Source organism: Hemibagrus wyckioides, linkage group LG22, assembly GCF_019097595.1.
Source record: "Hemibagrus wyckioides isolate EC202008001 linkage group LG22, SWU_Hwy_1.0, whole genome shotgun sequence".
Lineage (NCBI taxonomy): Eukaryota > Metazoa > Chordata > Actinopteri > Siluriformes > Bagridae > Hemibagrus > Hemibagrus wyckioides.
The window spans coordinates 22,483,436-22,507,098 of NC_080731.1; the positions used below are offsets into that span (position 1 = coordinate 22,483,436).

The following is a 23,663-nucleotide window of genomic DNA, read 5'->3' on the forward strand; positions in this document are numbered from 1 at the left end:
CCCACCCTTTGCAGCTATAACAGCTTCAACTCTTCTGGGAAGGATTTCCACAAGGTTTATGTACTATGTATGTATAGAAATTGTACTATTTTCCAAATGTTATAGACAGCAAAAATCTGTACTTAGAAATAAAATAAAACTATTGAAAAAAAATTCTGTCTAATTTGAGGCCAATCAGTGAGATTTTATGGTTATTTGTAAATTTTTCTAAAGTTATACAATAGAAATTCTGGGAGAATGGGGTGGTGGAGTGGTGGGTTGGGGTTATGTTTTATTTATGAAGCTATTTAGGTAGTCAACAAAGAAACATAAATTACCTGACAAAAAACCTGGGTGAAATTATATTCTCGGGGTTTGAATTGACCCCAAGGGAAAAACATGTTTATACACTTAAGAAAAGCAGGAAGGTTAAAAAAAACAAAAAACATACAGCTTATAATGTAACAAAACATGAAAAATGCCAAGGGGGGTGAATACTTCTGCAAGGCACTGTACACACTCCTACACACCTACACACTACTACACACTCCTACACATTCCTACACACTCCTACACACCTACACACTCCTACTGTAACAATCCGACTCAGAGGTAGAGGGATTCCAATAACCAGGTTTATTAATTCATGTGCAGGCAACAAACGGTAACTCAAAACTTTAATCGGTATCAACATAGACGGCACATAACTCTACTAACTTTAATACTCGCCGCTGCCCACAGCGAGTGAGTGGTTTAAGTAAGGTGAGGGAATTGAGTGCAGGTGGTGCTAATTAAAAGTCCGGTGATTGTGAGCGTGGGGGTGTGGTTGAGGTAAGCGAGCCCGTGACACCTACACACCTACACACTCCTACACACTCCTACACACCTACACACTCCTACACACTCCTACACACCTGCACACTCCTACAAACACCTACACAGTCCTACACACCTACACACTCCCACACACCTACACACACCTACACACTCCTACACACCTACACACTCCTACACACCTACTCACACACACTCCTACTCATACACACTCCTACACACTCCTACACACCTACACACTCCTACACACTCCTACACACCTACACACTCCTACACACCTACACACTCCAGACGTCCAAGAGCAACGACGAGGCCGACCGCGGCCTCTGGGAGCGGGTCGATCTGGGTGGCGCTGATGGAACTTGGCGAGTAGTGCTGGATCGAGGATGTCATTCTGGTCCACCCAAGATCTTTCCTTGGGACCGTACCCCTCCCAGTCAACCAAATATTGCAGGTGGCCGCCGCGTCGTCTGGAGTTCACGATCTCTTGGACCTGGTAGACCGTGTTGTCTGCGTTGACCTCGGGAGGCGACGAGTCCTCAGGCTCTGTGGGAGGAGAGAGAACAGGATTAGTGAATGGCTTTAAGAGCGAGTCATGGAATGTGGGCACAATCCGGTAGCGCACAGGGAGGATGAGCTCGTAAGAGACGTCATTAATGCGCCTCTGGACTTCGAAGGGACCGATGTAGTGGGGACTGAGCTTCCTACAGGGGAGTTTGAGGCTGAGATCCTGTGTAGAGAGCCAGACGCGATCACCCGGACGGTAGCTCAGTGTCTCCCTGTGTTTAGTGTTGGCTTGTTTCTTCTGCCTGTGGATTGCGCGGTGCAGGTGGGCATGCGCTGAGGCCCAGACCCTCTCACTCTCTCTGAACCAGTGGTCGACGGATGGTACTTTGGATGGCTTGCCGGACCATGGGAACAGAGGTGGCTGATAGCCGAGTATGCACTGGAAAGGAGTGAGCCCGGTGGTTTCTTGACATAGGGAGTTTTGTGCATACTTGGCCCAGGACAGGTATTGGTTCCATTCATGCTGGCGCTCGCGACAGTATGCACGGAGATAGCGTCCAATCTCTTGGATTTTTCTCTCCGTCTGTCCGTTTGACTGCAGATGATAGCCTGAGGATAAGCTCACTGATACCCCCAGCTGTTTCAGGAAACCCCGCCATACCCTGGAGATGAACTGGGGCCCTCTATCAGACATGATGTCCTCAGGGATGCCAAAGTGCCTGAATACCTGATGAAAAAGGGTTTTGGCCATCTCCATGGCAGTGGGCAGGCCCTTGAGGGGTATGATGGTAAGCGGCGCGGCGTGCTGATGACAGCGCAAACGGAGCATCCCTTCACAAACTGGTTCACATCTCTGATCATGTCTGGCCACCAATACTTGCCTCGAAGGAGTGAGAGGGTACGCTGTCTGCCCGGATGACCGGAGCCCGGTGAGGAATGTATAGAGTCCAGGAGGGCAGCGCGGAGAGATGTTGGTACATACGTTTTGCCCTCTGGACCTCCCGGCGGAGCGGGTTCATTCACTGTGGCAGCACGGATTTCTTCGTCCAGCGTCCAGAAGATGGGACAGACAAATAGATCTTGGGGGGAGCACAGGCTCATCTTCTTCTGGTTGGGGTTCTGGTGAGTATATCCATGAAAGCGTGTCAGCTTTGGTGTTTTTACTGCCGGGGCGATAGAAAACCATGAACCGGAACCTGGTGAAGAAGAGCGCCCAGCGCACTTGCCATGGATTCAGGTGTTTGGCTTCCTTGAGGTATTGTAGATTCTTATGATCCGTGATTACCTCAAAAGGCTGGATCGCCCCCTCCAACCAGTGCCGCCATTTCTCCAGTGCTAGTTTAATCGCTAATAGCTTGCGGTTTCCGATGTCATAGTTTCGCTCCGCCGGGATGAGTTTTTTAGAAGAAAAGGCGCATGGATGGAGTGCCAAGGGTTTACCTCCTCACAGGGACAGCAGTGCTCCTACCCCCAGAGCCGAGGCGTCTACTTCTACCACGAAGGGTTTGTCGGGATCGGGGTGAAGTAGGGTCAGAACGGAGCAGAAGGCGGCTTTCAGCTTCTGGAAGGCTTCGACCGCTGAACTTGTCCATTTTAGTGACTTGGGTTGTCCACATAACAGAGCAGTGAGGGAGGCTGTGTGCATACTGTAGTTTTAGATGAAGCAACGGTAGAAATTCGCAAACCCCAAGAAGCATTGTAGCTCCTTAATGGTCTGTGGCTGTGGCCAGTCCTTCACCGCCGCTACTTTAGACTGGTCCATCCTGATGCCTGCTGGGGAGATGACGTACCCCAAAAACTGAACGGTTGTCTGGTGGAATTCGCACTTCTCTAGTTTGAGGAAGAGGTGGTGACGACGGAGGCATTCGAGCACCTGTCGAACGTGATGGACATGCTCTGACCGGCTTGGGGAGTAAATTAGAATATCATCGATATACACGATGATGAACCGGTGGAGCATGTCACGGAAGATTTCATTCATAAAGTTTTGGAATACGGCTGGCGCGTTGGTGAGTCCGTAGGGCATAACCAGGTACTCATAGTGCCCCGATGGTGTAATAAACGCCATCTTCCACTCATCGCCGCATCGAATTCGTATGAGGTTATACATGCTCCTTAGATCCAATTTAGAGAAGACACGAGCTCCACATAGCTCTTCCAGAGCGGCTGGGACCAGAGGCAAGGGGTAGGCGAATTTCACCTTCTGTGCGTTCAGATTCTGGTAATCTATACACGGTCGAAGCCCACCATCCTTTTTTGCCACAAAGAAGAAGCTGGATGCTGCTGGGAAGGTGGAAGGACAGATGAACCCCTGGTGAAGCGCCTCTTTGATGTGCTCATCCATGGCCTTACGTTCCGGGACAGACATAGGGTATATGTGCCCCTTGGGCATCTTGGCATTAGGCAGAAGGTCAACAGCGCAATCCCAGGACCGATGAGGCGGGAGCTTAGTGGCTGCGACTTTACTGAACACATCCATGAAATCCCGGTACTCGACTGGCAGGTTCACTTCGGAGCAGGTAGGAGGGCTCTCAATGTTCGTTGATCCCAGAAGGATAGGTTTCGCTGCTGGGGTCGGGAGTGTGCGGAGACAAGCGGCGATGCAATAATCGCTCCATTGCTCGATTTGCCCATTACTCCAGCAGATAGTGGGCTGATGTTGTGCAAGCCATGGGCGCCCTAGGACAATGTCCACTCTGGCCTCCTCCAACACGAGCAGGGAGAGTGTCTCCTCATGCATACAGCCGAGGCGCAGCCTGAGTTCTGGGGTTATCCACTGCACCAGTCCGCGACCCAGAGTTTTTCCCTGAATGGTAGTGATTTGTGATAGCGTGTCGGGCTCCTTCGTCTTGGAATGTGGTAGTTTGAAAGGACACGGGATGAAACGAAGTTTCCTGATGCGCCCGAGTCAAAGAGTACACTGACGGGGAAAGCACAGGAGTCAATGATTAAAGTGGCTTCATGGTAGCGTGGATTATGGAGTATAGTACTAAGATGGAGGGTACTCACTGCCGGGCACGGAGGGTGGACTGGGCAGATGGAGATGGAGTGATCAGCTTCTCCGCAGTATAAGCAGAGGCCCTGTTGGATCCGTCGCTGACGTTCCCTCTCGGATAGATGGTATTCGTCCATCTCCATGGGCTCGGGAGCAGAGAAATCCTCGTGGAATGAGGTATCGGAACGGGTGTTCCCTGTAGTGGTGACCACGGTGAGATGTTGGGACACTGTCTGCGCTTTTATCATGAAGGACTCCAGGCTGGCAGTGTCATCATAGATCGCCAACTGTCGTCGGATTTCGGGCAGTAATCCCCGCCAGTACACCGCGAGTAGCACTGCCTCATTCCACCCACTAGATGCCGCCAACGTGCTCAAGTGTTCTTTCCTTGACACAGAGAAAACAGCTCGTCGTGCACCAAGAGGGCTCTCCATCATCCACAACGCCTCCGCCCAGCTTCACCGGTTAGCAGGGACAGGATGAAGGCGATCTTAGCATGGTCATCAAGGAACTGCTGGGGAACAACGTCGAAATAAAGTTGGCATTGCATGACGAAGCCAGCGCATTCCGATACCTCACCCGAGAACGGTGCGGGTTTGGCCACAGGACAGGCAGGAGGTGCTGCCACAGATAGTATGGCTTGCTCGAGGGAAGCCGCCAGGGCAGCGACCGGATCTGGAGAAGGAGGAGGTCCGGCTTGCGGCTGCTGTTGAGCGGGCTGGTCATGTTGGCCTTCCATCTCGCAGGTAGGACCTCTTGGTATGTGTATTCGGGGCGAGTATTCTGTAACAATCCAACTCAGAGGTAGAGGGAATAGAATAACCAGGTTTATTAATTCATGTGCAGGCAACAAACGGTAACTCAAAACTTTAATCGGTATCAACATAGACGGCACTTACACACTCCTACACACTCCTACACACTTACACACTCCTATACACTTACACACTCCTACACACTCCTACACACCTACACACTCCTATACACTTACACTCTCCTACACACTCCTACACACTTACACACTCCTACACACTCCTACACACTCCTACACACTTACACACTCCTATACACTTACACACTCCTACACACTCCTACACACCTACACACTCCTATACACTTACACTCTCCTACACACTCCTACACACTTACACACTCCTACACACTTACACACTCCTATACACTTACACACTCCTACACACTCCTACACACCTACACACTCCTATACACTTACACTCTCCTACACACTCCTACACACTTACACACTCCTACACACTCCTACACACTTACACACTCCTATACACTTACACACTCCTACACACTCCTACACACCTACACACTCCTATACACTTACACACTCCTACACACTCCTACACACTTACACACTCCTATACACTTACACACTCCTACACACTCCTACACACTCCTACACACTTACACACTCCTATACACTTACACACTCCTACACACTCCTACACACCTACACACTCCTATACACTTACACTCTCCTACACACTCCTACACACTTACACACTCCTACACACTCCTACACACTCCTACACACTTACACACTCCTACACACTCCTACACACCTACACACTCCTATACACTTACACTCTCCTACACACTCCTACACACTTACACACTCCTATACACTTACACACTCCTACACACTCCTACACACTTACACACTCCTATACACTTACACACTCCTACACACCTACACACTCCTATACATTTGCACTCTCCTACACACTCCTACACACTGTACACACTCCTATACACTTACACACTCCTACATACTTACACACTCCTACACACCTACACACTCCTATACACTTACACACTCCTACATACTCCTACCCACCTACACACTCCTATACACTTACACATACCTACACACTCCTATACACTTACACACTCCTACACTCCTACACACCTACACACTCCTATACACTTACACACTCCTACACACCTACACTCTCCTATACACCTACACACTCCTACACACCTACACACTCCTATACACTTAAACACTCCTACACACTTACACATTCCTACACACTTACACTCCTACACACTCCTACACACTCCTATACACCTACACACTCCTATACACCTACACACACCTACACACTCCTACACACCTACACACTCCTATAAACTTACACACACCTACACACTCCTACACACTTACACACACCTACACACCTACACACACCTACACACTCCTATACACTTACACACACCTACACACTCCTACACACTTACACACACCTACACACCTACACACTCCTACACACTCCTACACACCTACACACTCCTACACACTCCTACACACCTACACACTCCTACACACTTACACACACCTACACAATCCTACACATTTACACACACCTACACCTTTACACACTCCTACACACTTACAAACACCTACACACTTACACACTCCTACACACTTACACACACCTACACACACCTACACACTTACACACTCCTACACACTCCTGCACACTTACACACACCTACACACTTACACACTCCTACACACTTACACACTCCTACGCACTCCTACACTCCTACACACTTACACACTCCTACACACTTACACACACCTACACACTCCTACACACTTACACACTCCTACACATTTACACACACCTACACACTCCTACACACTTACAAACACCTACACACTTACACATTCCTACACACTTACACACACCTACACACCTACACACTTACACACTCCTGCACACTTACACATACCTACACACTTACAAACTCCTACAGACCTACACACTTACACACTCCTACACACTTACACACTCTTACACACCTACACACTCCTACACATTTACACACTCCTACACACTTGCACACTCCTACACACTTACACACTCCTACACACTTACACACACCTACACACTCCTACACACTTACACACTCCTACACACTCCTACACATTTACACACACCTACACACTCCTACACACTTACACACTCCTACACACTTACACACACCTACACACTCCTACACACTCCTACACGCCTACACACTCCTACACACTTACACACTTCTACACACTTACACACTCTTACACACTAACACTCCTACACACACCTACACATTTACACACACCTACACACTCCTACACACTTACACACTCCTACACACTCCTACACTCCTACACACTTACACACTCCTACACACACTTACATACTTACACTCCTACACACTCTTACACACTCCCACACACTTACACTCACCTACACACTTACACTCCTACACACTCTTATACACTTACACTCTTACACACTCTTACACACTTACACACTCCTACACACTTACACACTCTTACACACTTACACACTCTTACACACTTACACACTCTTACACACTTACACTCCTACACCCACCTACACACCTACACACTTGCACAGTTACACACTCCTACACACTCCACACTTACACACTCCTACACTCCTACTCACTTACACTCCTACACACTCTTATACACTTACACTCTTACACACTCTTACACACTTACACACTCCTACACACTTACACACTCTTACACACTTACACACTCTTACACACTTACACACTCTTACACACTTACACTCCTACACCCACCTACACACCTACACACTTGCACAGTTACACACTCCTACACACTCCACACTTACACACTCCTACACTCCTACTCACTTACACTCCTACACTCCTACACACTTACACTCCTACACACTTACACTCCTACACTCCTACACACTTACACTCCTACACTCCTACACACTTACACTCCTACACACTTACACTCCTACACTCCTACACACTTACACTCCTACACTCCTACACACTTACACTCCTACACTCCTACACACTTACACTCCTACACACTCCTACACACTTACACTCTCCTACACTCCTACACACTTACACACTTACACACTCCTACACACTTACACACTCCTACACACTTACACACTCCTACATTCCTACACACTTACACTTCTACACACTTACACACTCCTACACTCTTAAACTCATACACACTCCACACTCTTATAAACCACTCTGATATGTTCAGATCTTCATTATAACATTAATAAAACACTATATTGTGTATGATAAAGAGTAAAAGACTCAGGCCTGTGCTGTTATAGGAAACTAATCTAGAACAGGGTGGTGTGATGAGTCAGTGTTAACACGTCACAGGGGATTTAAACACTGATCCCTTCACCAGTCTCTCTGTATTCTCTCCCTCAATGTTAATAAGGAACAAATCTTATCATTATTGTTATACCACCTGCAGGTGATTCTAGGAGGCTGTCTGTTTCTTCCTTGTCAATTGCTGAAGCCCCGTCTACTGAGCCTGGCTCCTCCTCCTGGGTATATGTGGATGATCAGTTACCCAAGGTGCTAATGCTAACCTGAACACAACAGCAGTCATAAAGCATGGTACCTCACAATGTCTGTAAGTGTGTGTGTGTGTGTGTGTGTGTGTGTGTATGTAGGAGGTGTCATATAACCTGCTTTCACAATGGGAGAACATATGCAGCTCATACGTCTGCAACATTAAAGCTGTGATGCAGAATCTGCGCAAGGAGCGGAACCTGATTATACACCACCTCTACAACATCAGGTGTGTGTGTGTGTGTGTGTGTGTGTGTTTACTAATTACTGTAAGTGCTTTCATTGTGTGTTTTTGTCTGTGTGTGTGTGTGTGTGTGTCGTAGAGAGGAATATAAAAAGTACCTGATGAAACCAGATCTGAAGCAGGAGTTTGTGTGTGTGTGGCAGCGTGAATATAACAGTGTGTCAGACGATATGAGGCACGAAGAAGAGACCAAAACAGAACTACACCAGAGACTGGAGGTCCCACACACACACACACACACACACACACAGTCAGCTATACATCAACAGATTAAAACATTTACAGCATAGACTTTGTGTACAGTGCTTCTCCAGTTTCCTCACAATCCATAGCAGTAGATCAGAAGATTTTCTCCCTGAACCCCACGTTACTGAGAACTTCCCCTAAAGCACCACACCTCACCACACACCACACAGTTTAAGTTTAGAATTGATTAAATAGTTAATAATAAAACAAAACAAAGCTATAGCACAGGGATTATGGATGTAAATGCGGAGAATACGGGTCATGTTTTTTACACTTAGTCCTTTTCAGTGCCCCAAATAGTCTCAGATCGAGGACTGGCCATTTCTCTGAGCCCTCTAAAGTGTCTATATAAATAAATGAACATAGTTTCATATAAAGTACATGTGTGTGAACAGTGCAGAAAAACAAGAGACAGTGCAAAACAGTAGACCATGGTGTCCACACACCTGCGCTGACCAGTAAACTGGAGATAGACTGAAGAAAGTAAATGAGTGTTTTCTGTGATGCAGTGTAATGAGAGTGTGTGTAAATGTGAATACACACTTTATATTCTGATTTTAGTGGCAGCCACATTTAATATCTTAGAGCTCTGTTTATATTAATAGAAAAAGTGTTTTCTCTCTCTGGGTGTGTGTGTGTGTGTGTAGGATCTGCGTGAGCGCCTGTGGGATATGTGTGATAAGAGGAGAGACGAGGCAAAGCAGGAGAAAGCAGCGCTTACAGAAGACGACTGGCTTCAGAATCACACTTCTGTTCTTATTAACCACTACTGTACTCTCATACAGGTAACACACACCCACCCACACACACACACACACACAAACACACACACACACACACACAAACTCATAGAATCATACTTCAGGTTTTCATCACAGGGCCTGGAAAAACTGTGTATGTGTGTGTGTGTATGTGTGTGTGTGTGTATGTGTGTGTGTGTGTGTATGTGTGTGCGTGCGTGTGTGCATGCGTGTGTGTGTAGGTGGAAGTGGACAGGTTTCAGTACACTGTGTGTTTGTTGAGAGATTATTACTCGAGTATGTTCAGAGGTGCTGTACCTGAAGCAGCAGCTGAGTTCACCACCATCACGCTGCCTGATATCAGCAACAACAACCTGGAGAATACAAAGAGGCAAGACACACCCCATAATACTACACTACACCCCATAATACTACACTACACCCCATAATACTACACTACACCTCTAATACTACACTACACCCCATAATACTACACTACACCCCATAATACTACACTACACCTCTAATACTACACTACATCCCATAATACTACACTACACCCCATAATACTACACTACACCCCATAATACTACACTACACCTCTAATACTACACTACACCCCATAATACTACACTACACCCCATAATACTACACTACACCTCTAATACTACACTACATCCCATAATACTACACTACACCCCATAATACTACACTACACCCCATAATACTACACTACACCCCATAATACTACACTACACCTCTAATACTACACTACACCCCATAATACTACACTACACCTCTAATACTACACTACACCCCATAATACTACACTACACCCCTAATACTACACTACACCCCATAATACTACACTACACCTCTAATACTACACTACACCTCTAATACTACACTACACCTCTAATACTACACTACACCCCATAATACTACACTACACCTCTAATACTACACTACACCCCATAATACTACACTACACCTCTAATACTACACTACACCTCTAATACTAGACTACACCCCATAATACTACACTACACCCCTAATACTACACTACACCCCATAATACTACACTACACCCCATAATACTACACTACACCTCTAATACTACACTACACCTCTAATACTAGACTACACCCCATAATACTACACTACACCTCTAATACTACACTACATCCCATAATACTACACTACACCTCTAATACTACACTACACCTCTAATACTACACTACACCCCATAATACTACACTACACCCCATAATACTACACTACACCTCTAATACTACACTACATCCCATAATACTACACTACACCTCTAATACTACACTACACCTCTAATACTACACTACATCCCATAATACTACACTACACCTCTAATACTACACTACACCTCTAATACTACACTACACCCCATAATACTACACTACACCCCATAATACTACACTACACCCCATAATACTACACTACACCTCTAATACTAGACTACACCCCATAATACTACACTACACCCCTAATACTACACTACACCCCATAATACTACACTACACCCCATAATACTACACTACACCTCTAATACTACACTACACCTCTAATACTAGACTACACCCCATAATACTACACTACACCTCTAATACTACACTACACCCCATAATACTACACTACACCTCTAATACTACACTACACCTCTAATACTACACTACACCTCTAATACTACACTACACCTCTAATACTACACTACACCCCATAATACTACACTACACCCCATAATACTACACTACACCCCATAATACTACACTACACCTCTAATACTAGACTACACCCCATAATACTACACTACACCCCTAATACTACACTACACCCCATAATACTACACTACACCCCATAATACTACACTACACCTCTAATACTACACTACACCTCTAATACTAGACTACACCCCATAATACTACACTACACCCCATAATACTACACTACACCCCATAATACTACACTACACCCCATAATACTACACTACACCTCTAATACTACACTACACCCCATAATACTACACTACACCCCATAATACTACACTACACCCCATAATACTACACTACACCTCTAATACTACACTACACCTCTAATACTACACTACACCCCATAATACTACACTACACCTCTAATACTACACTACACCCCATAATACTACACTACACCCCATAATACTACACTACACCCCATAATACTACACTACACCCCATAATACTACACTACACCTCTAATACTACACTACACCTCTAATACTACACTACACCCCATAATACTACACTACACCTCTAATACTACACTACACCTCTAATACTACACTACACCCCATAATACTACACTACACCCCATAATACTACACTACACCTCTAATACTACACTACACCTCTAATACTACACTACACCCCATAATACTACACTACACCCCATAATACTACACTACACCTCTAATACTACACTACACCTCTAATACTACACTACACCCCATAATACTACACTACACCTCTAATACTACACTACATCCCATAATACTACACTACACCCCATAATACTACACTACACCCCATAATACTACACTACACCTCTAATACTACACTACATCCCATAATACTACACTACACCCCATAATACTACACTACACCCCATAATACTACACTACACCCCATAATACTACACTACACCCCATAATACTACACTACACCTCTAATACTACACTACACCCCATAATACTACACTACACCCCATAATACTACACTACACCCCATAATACTACACTACACCTCTAATACTACACTACACCCCATAATACTACACTACACCCCTAATACTACACTACACCCCATAATACTACACTACACCTCTAATACTACACTACACCTCTAATACTACACTACACCTCTAATACTACACTACACCCCATAATACTACACTACACCTCTAATACTACACTACACCCCATAATACTACACTACACCTCTAATACTACACTACACCTCTAATACTAGACTACACCCCATAATACTACACTACACCCCTAATACTACACTACACCCCATAATACTACACTACACCCCATAATACTACACTACACCTCTAATACTACACTACACCTCTAATACTAGACTACACCCCATAATACTACACTACACCTCTAATACTACACTACATCCCATAATACTACACTACACCTCTAATACTACACTACACCTCTAATACTACACTACACCCCATAATACTACACTACACCCCATAATACTACACTACACCTCTAATACTACACTACATCCCATAATACTACACTACACCTCTAATACTACACTACACCTCTAATACTACACTACACCCCATAATACTACACTACACCCCATAATACTACACTACACCCCATAATACTACACTACACCCCTAATACTACACTACACCCCATAATACTACACTACACCCCATAATACTACACTACACCTCTAATACTACACTACACCTCTAATACTAGACTACACCCCATAATACTACACTACACCTCTAATACTACACTACACCCCATAATACTACACTACACCTCTAATACTACACTACACCTCTAATACTACACTACACCCCATAATACTACACTACACCCCATAATACTACACTACACCTCTAATACTACACTACACCTCTAATACTAGACTACACCCCATAATACTACACTACACCTCTAATACTACACTACACCCCATAATACTACACTACACCTCTAATACTACACTACACCTCTAATACTACACTACACCCCATAATACTACACTACACCCCATAATACTACACTACACCCCATAATACTACACTACACCTCTAATACTACACTACATCCCATAATACTACACTACACCCCATAATACTACACTACACCCCATAATACTACACTACACCTCTAATACTACACTACATCCCATAATACTACACTACACCCCATAATACTACACTACACCCCATAATACTACACTACACCCCATAATACTACACTACACCTCTAATACTACACTACACCCCATAATACTACACTACACCCCTAATACTACACTACACCCCATAATACTACACTACACCCCATAATACTACACTACACCTCTAATACTACACTACATCCCATAATACTACACTACACCTCTAATACTACACTACACCTCTAATACTACACTACATCCCATAATACTACACTACACCTCTAATACTACACTACACCTCTAATACTACACTACACCCCATAATACTACACTACACCCCATAATACTACACTACACCCCATAATACTACACTACACCTCTAATACTAGACTACACCCCATAATACTACACTACACCTCTAATACTACACTACATCCCATAATACTACACTACACCCCTAATACTAGACTACACCCCATAATACTACACTACACCTCTAATACTACACTACACCCCATAATACTACACTACACCCCATAATACTACACTACACCCCATAATACTACACTACACCTCTAATACTAGACTACACCCCATAATACTACACTACACCTCTAATACTACACTACATCCCATAATACTACACTACACCTCTAATACTACACTACATCCCATAATACTACACTACACCTCTAATACTACACTACACCTCTAATACTACACTACATCCCATAATACTACACTACACCTCTAATACTACACTACATCCCATAATACTACACTACACCTCTAATACTACACTACACCTCTAATACTACACTACACCCCATAATACTACACTACACCCCATAATACTACACTACACCTCTAATACTAGACTACACCCCATAATACTACACTACACCTCTAATACTACACTACACCCCATAATACTACACTACACCCCATAATACTACACTACACCTCTAATACTACACTACATCCCATAATACTACACTACACCTCTAATACTACACTACACCCCATAATACTACACTACACCCCATAATACTACACTACACCTCTAATACTACACTACACCCCATAATACTACACTACACCCCTAATACTACACTACACCCCATAATACTACACTACACCTCTAATACTACACTACACCTCTAATACTACACTACACCCCATAATACTACACTACACCCCATAATACTACACTACACCCCATAATACTACACTACACCCCATAATACTACACTACACCTCTAATACTACACTACACCTCTAATACTACACTACACCCCATAATACTACACTACACCTCTAATACTACACTACACCTCTAATACTACACTACACCCCATAATACTACACTACACCTCTAATACTACACTACACCTCTAATACTACACTACACCCCATAATACTACACTACACCCCATAATACTACACTACACCCCATAATACTACACTACACCCCATAATACTACACTACACCTCTAATACTACACTACACCTCTAATACTACACTACACCTCTAATACTACACTACACCCCATAATACTACACTACACCCCATAATACTACACTACACCTCTAATACTACACTACACCTCTAATACTACACTACACCCCATAATACTACACTACACCTCTAATACTACACTACACCTCTAATACTACACTACACCCCATAATACTACACTACACCTCTAATACTACACTACACCCCATAATACTACACTACACCCCATAATACTACACTACACCTCTAATACTACACTACACCTCTAATACTACACTACACCCCATAATACTACACTACACCACCACTAATACTACACTACACCCCATAATACTACACTACACCCCATAATACTACACTACACCCCATAATACTACACTACACCTCTAATACTACACTACACCCCATAATACTACACTACACCCCATAATACTACACTACACCCCATAATACTACACTACACCTCTAATACTACACTACACCTCTAATACTACACTACACCCCATAATACTACACTACACCTCTAATACTACACTACACCCCATAATACTACACTACACCCCATAATACTACACTACACCCCATAATACTACACTACACCTCTAATACTACACTACACCCCTAATACTACACTACACCCCATAATACTACACTACACCTCTAATACTACACTACAGCTCTAATACTACACTACAGCTCTAATACTACACTACAGCTCTAATACTACACTACACCTCTAATACTACACTACACCTCTAATACTACACTACACCCCATAATACTACACTACACCTCTAATACTACACTACACCTCTAATACTACACTACACCCCTAATACTACACTACACCCCATAATACTACACTACACCCCTAATACTACACTACACCTCTAATACTACACTACACCCCTAATACTACACTACACCCCATAATACTACACTACACCCCTAATACTACACTACAGCTCTAATACTACACTACACCCCTAATACTACACTACAGCTCTAATACTACACTACACCCCTAATACTACACTACAGCTCTAATACTACACTACACCCCTAATACTACACTACACCCCATAATACTACACTACACCCCATAATACTACACTACACCTCTAATACTACACTACACCCCTAATACTACACTACACCCTATAATACTACACTACACCCCTAATACTACACTACACCCCATAATACTACACTACACCCCTAATACTACACTACACCCCATAATACTACACTACACCCCTAATACTACACTGCACCCCTAATACTACACTACACCTCTAATACTACACTACACCCCATAATACTACACTACACCTCTAATACTACACTACACCCCATAATACTACACTACACCTCTAATACTACACTACACCCCATAATACTACACTACACCCCATAATACTACACTACACCTCTAATACTACACTACACCCCATAATACTACACTACACCCCATAATACTACACTACACCCCATAATACTACACTACACCCCTAATACTACACTACACCCCATAATACTACACTACATCCCATAATACTACACTACACCTCTAATACTACACTACACCCCTAATACTACACTACACCCCATAATACTACACTACACCCCTAATACTACACTACACCTCTAATACTACACTACACCCCTAATACTACACTACACCCCATAATACTACACTACATCCCATAATACTACACTACATCCCATAATACTACACTACACCTCTAATACTACACTACACCCCATAATACTACACTACATCCCATAATACTACACTACACCTCTAATACTACACTACACCCCATAATACTACACTACACCTCTAATACTACACTACATCCCATAATACTACACTACACCTCTAATACTACACTACACCCCATAATACTACACTACACCTCTAATACTACACTACATCCCATAATACTACACTACACCTCTAATACTACACTACACCTCTAATACTACACTACACCTCTAATACTACACTACACCCCATAATACTACACTACACCTCTAATACTACACTACACCTCTAATACTACACTACACCCCTAATACTACACTACACCTCTAATACTACACTACACCTCTAATACTACACTACACCTCTAATACTACACTACACCTCTAATACTACACTACACCCCTAATACTACACTACACCCCATAATACTACACTACACCCCATAATACTACACTACACCTCTAATACTACACTACACCTCTAATACTACACTACACCCCTAATACTACACTACACCTCTAATACTACACTACACCCCTAATACTACACTACATCCCATAATACTACACTACACCTCTAATACTACACTACACCCCTAATACTACACTACACCCCATAATACTACACTACATCCCATAATACTACACTACATCCCATAATACTACACTACACCTCTAATACTACACTACACCCCATAATACTACACTACATCCCGTAATACTACACTACACCTCTAATACTACACTACACCCCATAATACTACACTACACCCCATAATACTACACAATACTACAGTGTGTGTGTGTGTGTGTGTGTGTGTGTGTGTGTGTGTGTGTGTGTGTGTGTGTGTGTGTGGGTGTGTGTGTGTGTGTGTGTGGGTGGTGGCTGATGATGATGGGTTCATTTTTGAGTTTGGTTTAAGTTTATTGGTTCCTCTTAAGGTTTCTTAATCAGGGTTTTTTTTTCCATCAGTTTTATATACATCACTTCCAGTTTATTTCATTCTGTAAAGCTGCTTTGTGACAATTTGTCCATTTTTAAAACTGCTACACAAATAAAATGAATTGTGTGTGTGTGTGTGTGTGTGTGTGTGTGAGACAGGCCCTCCTCAACAGACTCCTCCAAACTGAAAGATTGTGTTCACCCTGATGAGAAGCTCCTGCTGGATTTCCATCACAGTGCGGTCACTGCTGTCACACACATGGTAACACACATGACTCAAGACCTTACGAAGAGACATAACGCTTAGGAGAAAGTAGCAGGAAGCTCAAACAACTGATCTCCATGAGGATTAGTGTGTTGTTTAGTCTGTGTTTAAGTTGTTAGCTTGGGAAGATGTGCAGTACAGAGCTAAATAAAACACTGGACACGCCACACCCATAACACACACAGGACACTCATCACATACCTGTGTTAGAGCAGTGTGAGGACGGTATGTATGTGTGTGTGTGTGTGTGTGTGTGTGTGTGTGTGTTAGGTAACAGCAGAGATGCAGCAGTTGGAGCAGGAGGAGAATGAGGAATTGCAGGAGCAGATGAAGAGAGACACAACACACACACAGTCACACACTCCAGTCCCCACAACACAGTCTGCTAAAGACAAGAAGAAAGGAAGCAAGAAGAAAGGTACACACACACACACACACACACACACACACACTGACACACACACACACTGACACACACTCCAGTCCCCACAACACAGTCTGCTAAAGACAAGAAGAAAGGAAGCAAGAAGAAAGGTACACACACACACACACACACATACACACAATTTAATTCAATTCAATTTTATTTGTAGAGCATTGTCTCAAAGCAGTTTTACATGAGGAACCACATAAGAAAACAACAAACATATAAACAGACAGACAGACAGACAGTCCTAGATGTTATCCCAAGTGAGCAAGCCTGAGGTGACTGAGGCGACTGTGGCAAGGAAAAACTCCCTTAGATGGTATGAGGAAGAAACCTTGAGAGGAACCAGACTCAAAAGGGAACCCATCCTCATTTGGGTGACAATTGTGTGATGCAGATACAGCATGTGTATAGTGTTATGTAAATCAATAAGGAGGTTGTTGTCCACAGCGCTGCTTGAATATCCCAATCCTCACAAGCAGAACCCGGCTGGAGCTGGTCCATCTCCGGATGCCACTGGAGCCGGCACAGTCTCTGTATGCCTCGGGATGGGTAGAAGAAGGGAAACAATGGAACAGCATTAGCGTAGCTGCTGTTCATAATATTAGCAGTACTAGATGATAATGTGTATTTAATCAGATGTACTGGAGCACAAGGTTATGGGATGTGTTAGATGTATGCCAGGCTGAAGAGATAAGTCTTTAGTCTACATTTAAACTGGGAGACTGTGTCTGAGCCCCGAACACTGTCAGGAAGACTATTCCAAAGTTTAGGAGCTAAATACAAAAACACTCTACCCCCTTCTGTGGACTTTAATATTCTGGGAACTACCAGAAGTCTGGAATTTTGTGATCTTAAAGAGCGTGGTGGATTGTAACGTGTTAGAAGACTGGAGAGATAGGTGGGAGCTAAACCAATTAGAGCCTTGTACATGAGTAGAGCTAATTTATAGTCAATTCTAAGTTTAACAGGTAGCCAGTGCAGGGATGATAATATTGGGGTTATATGATCATATTTTCTTGATCTGGTAAGAACTCTGGCGGCTGCATTCTGGACTAACTGTAGCTTGTTTATTGAAGATGCAGGACAAACACCTAGTAATGCATTACAGTAGTCCAGTCTGGAGGTCAGGAATGCATGAACTAGTTTTTCTGCATCAGATACAGATAAAATGTTCCTAAGCTTGGCAATATTTCTAAGATGGAAGAAGGCTGTTTTTGTGATATTGGAAATATGATTCCACAGGTCTTTACTGTAAAGCTAGTGGTAACAGTACATCCTTCTAGGTGCAAGCTGAATTGCGAGAGCTTCTCTGTACTAGTTTTTGGGTCAATAAGTAATATCTCTGTCTTATCAGAATTTAATAATAGGAAATTATCGGTCATCCAATCTCTAATATCTTTAACACACTCAGTTAGTCTAGACCAATTAGATATTTCATCTGGTTTTAATGAGATATATAACTGGGTTTCATCGGCATAACAATGGAAACTAATCCCATGCCTTCTAATGATGTCACCCAATGGAAGCATGTATACTGAGAAAAGCAGAGGTCCTAAAACTGACGCTTGTGGGACCCCGTATTTCACTGGTACTACACTGGACAGTTCTCCATTTAAATCTACAAAGTGGTATGGATCAGACAGGTAGGATCTAATCCATTTTAATGCCTGTCCCTGCATACCTGTGTGATTTTATAAGCGATCTATGAGAATGTTATGATCTGTAGTGTGGAATGCAGCACTAAGATCAAGCAGGACTAAAATGGAGATGCAGCCTTGGTCCGAAGCTAAAAGCAAGTCATTAGTGATTTTAACTAGTGCAGTTTCTGTACTATGATGGGGCCTAAAACCTGACTGAAATCACACACTCACACATACACACACACACACTGTGTGATACACACCCTACACACTGAACAAACGTATACACTGAGTATCAGCATAACATCTCTGTCCATGGAGCACTCATCCCTCCACCAGAGTGACCATCACCTGAGTCCTGAGTTCACTTCCTGTGTCACATGTTTGTGTCCTTGGGGGTTGTTGTTATTTATTTTATTAAATTGTGTTTGTTTATGTAACTTATTGTCTACATGAACTTTAAATCCAGCATAAAGTTTAAATCCAGCTGGTTGTGTGGAGTCTTCAATAAAATCCTAATCATCTCATTTATCCTTACATGAACGAGCTGGAGATTGAGTGTGGTGTTGAGGTTGTGTGAGAGCAACGTGTTGTCGGGCTTCCCGGAGCAGAACAGAGCTATAAAACCTAATACACACTGATTTAATTACACACACACTCTGGTCTCAAATCGAGTTCCAGCGTCACGGGCAGCCTTTACTGGACACTACAGGGCTGTGTTCCAAATGCAGGTTTACCATCAGCACATGCTACCTGTTACTGGACATCTCATCTGTGTGTGTGTGTGTTACAGGTCCCCCCTCCCCCATCCAGGAGCTCATCCTGCCCCCCCCAGAGGAGGAGGATGCTGTGGAAGTGCAAAAGAGAAGAGCGAGAAACAGAATGGGACTGGAGTACAGAGCTGCATTAAAACATGAAGGTATACACTACACACACACACATATATACACACACACACACAACAGCAGCTCTGACAGTAGTGCAGCACCCCACAGGATTATATTGTAGATTATATTTTACATTTATATTAATATATTCTATATCCATCATCATGTCTGTAGTATCAGCTCATTCACTGTGACTCGTATAGTGATTTGTCTGCTAGCAATAAACAGAATAAATTGTTCCAACAGAGTCTGGCTAAAATGACAAGCTGTATTTGTGTGTGTGTGTGTGTGTGTGTGTGTGTGTTTAGAGAGCTCTGTATGCGAGCGCTTGGAACGGGTAAAGCTACAGTTTGTAAAGATGTTGCGAAATCTCCAGACCCAAACAGAAGTGGCTCACAGAGAGATGGAGGAGTGGGGTGGGGCTCACTTCCTGTCTGAGGTCAACAGGTCAATACACACCTAGAATGAGTGCAAATATCTCTGCACACACACACTTTCATACAAATATCACAAATACCACATACTCTAAAGAATATTTAGGTAAAAGCAAATCATTTCTTTAAAAAATTTCTTTAAAATATTAAATGACTCAGGGAATCACTCTCTAAATGACTCAGGGAATCACTGTTTAAATGACTCAGGGAATCACTGTTTAAATGACTCAGGGAATCACAGTCTAAATGACTCAGGGAATCACTGTGTAAATGATTTAGGGAATCACTGTCTAAATGACTCAGGGAATCACTCTCTAAATGATTCAGGGAAACACTCTCTAAATGACTCAGGGAATCACTGTTTAAATGACTCAGGGAATCACTGTTTAAATGACTCAGGGAATCACTGTCTAAATGACTCAGGGAATCACCGTTTAAATGACTTAGGGAATCACTGTCTAAATGACTCAGGGAATCACTGTTAAATTGACTCCAGGGTGTTTCTCAGTACTAAGTATACAAAGCATGGACTTGTGTACAGGAATAAGAATGTGGTTGGACGTCTTACAGGTATGAACTTGCAGATGCACAAGAACAGAGAGCACTTCAGTGAGGACTCAAGATGTGTGTGATATTGCACAGGAACACAGTGTTTATAAGCTAAATATAGTTAAAATAACTTTTTATACACAGGAAGCAGTTTTATTCAGGATAAACGTTGAAATGGAATTTTATATTCCGCCTCTATGTAAAGTACACGTGTTGCTTGCAGGGGCGGACTTTGGGGGCCCTAAGCGATTCCAGGTATGGGAATCTCGCACATGTGCAGTACTATAGGAACGTTCCACTATTCATGAATAGTGAAAAAATAGTATAAAAGAATAGTTGAAAAGATGTAATAATAACGTTAAAATCTTAATGGTTATAGACAGACCCTATAATATATGATAGAAAAGTAAGAAGTACTATATGATTTATATAGTCTTCTTGGTATTGGTCGGGGCCCCTAATTCCCCGAGGCCCTAAGCGACTGCTTACCTCACTTATTGGTTAAGTCCGCCCCAGTTGCTTGTGAGCTTTGTTCATAAAGGTAAATGAAAATGAGTAATGAGTGTGATATTTGTGAGTTACTCCATGTAATGGCTTTCATCACGCTCACAACCCTCTGCTTCTCCCTGAAGCCTCTGGACGACTGACCGCTGTTTCCCCAAAGCAGCTTTGTGTGCTTGTGTTCCCTCGTGTGCTGTACCCCCGGTTTACTGCAGGAATCTCACTGATGTTTTATATTTGTGGATATTTCACACACATTTACACCATTTACCACATTTACATCAGGTGAAAGATAACTCAGTAAAAGTTTAATAAGCTGTGTAAATGATATAGAAGACTATAACAGCCTCCTCTTTCTGAAACATCTCCATCGTCTGTAAGAATTGAGGAGTATATTAGAAGACATTTTAGATCTTGCATCATTTTGTGTCAAAACAGGAAGTACACGCACCATTTCATTACAATAAGAAAAATTAAAGCGTCATGGTCCTGAGCCAAACCGGGCGAGGTCACAGTGAATCATGGGACTTTCAGTTTGTTCCCTTCAGCAAGTCACCATCTGATGCAGTCTTGATGTTTGTTGGTGATCTAGAAGACTTTTTATCTGTACTTGATATTTACCTCATCACATCAGGGGACAGTGCATGTACACATGTAGAGAAATGTTACTAAATTCAATAATTAGTTCAATATTTTTCCTGTGTGTGTGTGTGTGTGTAGCATTGATCAGTTGGCAGCCATCATTCGTCACCACATTGAGAGCGGGTCACGGATGACACACGATCTCACATTAGCATGTAGCGACTTATTC

General features: G+C 43.1%; 2 protein-coding genes across 2 annotated transcripts in view; both read left to right on the top strand.

The window, feature by feature from the left end:
• The window catches only part of spef2 (sperm flagellar 2), a 52,375-nt gene extending 33,555 nt beyond the window's left edge, over positions 1–18,820 (top strand). Inside the window, exons 20-25 of the mRNA XM_058374559.1 lie at positions 8,631–8,734; positions 8,833–8,960; positions 9,055–9,193; positions 9,869–10,006; positions 18,306–18,408; positions 18,682–18,820. Coding sequence (XP_058230542.1) covers positions 8,631–8,734; positions 8,833–8,960; positions 9,055–9,193; positions 9,869–10,006; positions 18,306–18,353 — 557 coding nt within the window. The 3' untranslated portion in view covers positions 18,354–18,408; positions 18,682–18,820. The remainder of the gene's footprint in view (positions 1–8,630; positions 8,735–8,832; positions 8,961–9,054; positions 9,194–9,868; positions 10,007–18,305; positions 18,409–18,681) is intronic.
• Positions 18,821–18,875: 55 nt separating this feature from the next.
• Positions 18,876–23,663, top strand: part of LOC131343270 (uncharacterized) — a 20,550-nt gene continuing 15,762 nt past the window's right edge. The window contains exons 1-4 of the mRNA XM_058374822.1: positions 18,876–18,945; positions 21,275–21,400; positions 21,677–21,815; positions 23,573–23,662. Coding sequence (XP_058230805.1) covers positions 21,364–21,400; positions 21,677–21,815; positions 23,573–23,662 — 266 coding nt within the window. The 5' untranslated portion in view covers positions 18,876–18,945; positions 21,275–21,363. The remainder of the gene's footprint in view (positions 18,946–21,274; positions 21,401–21,676; positions 21,816–23,572; position 23,663) is intronic.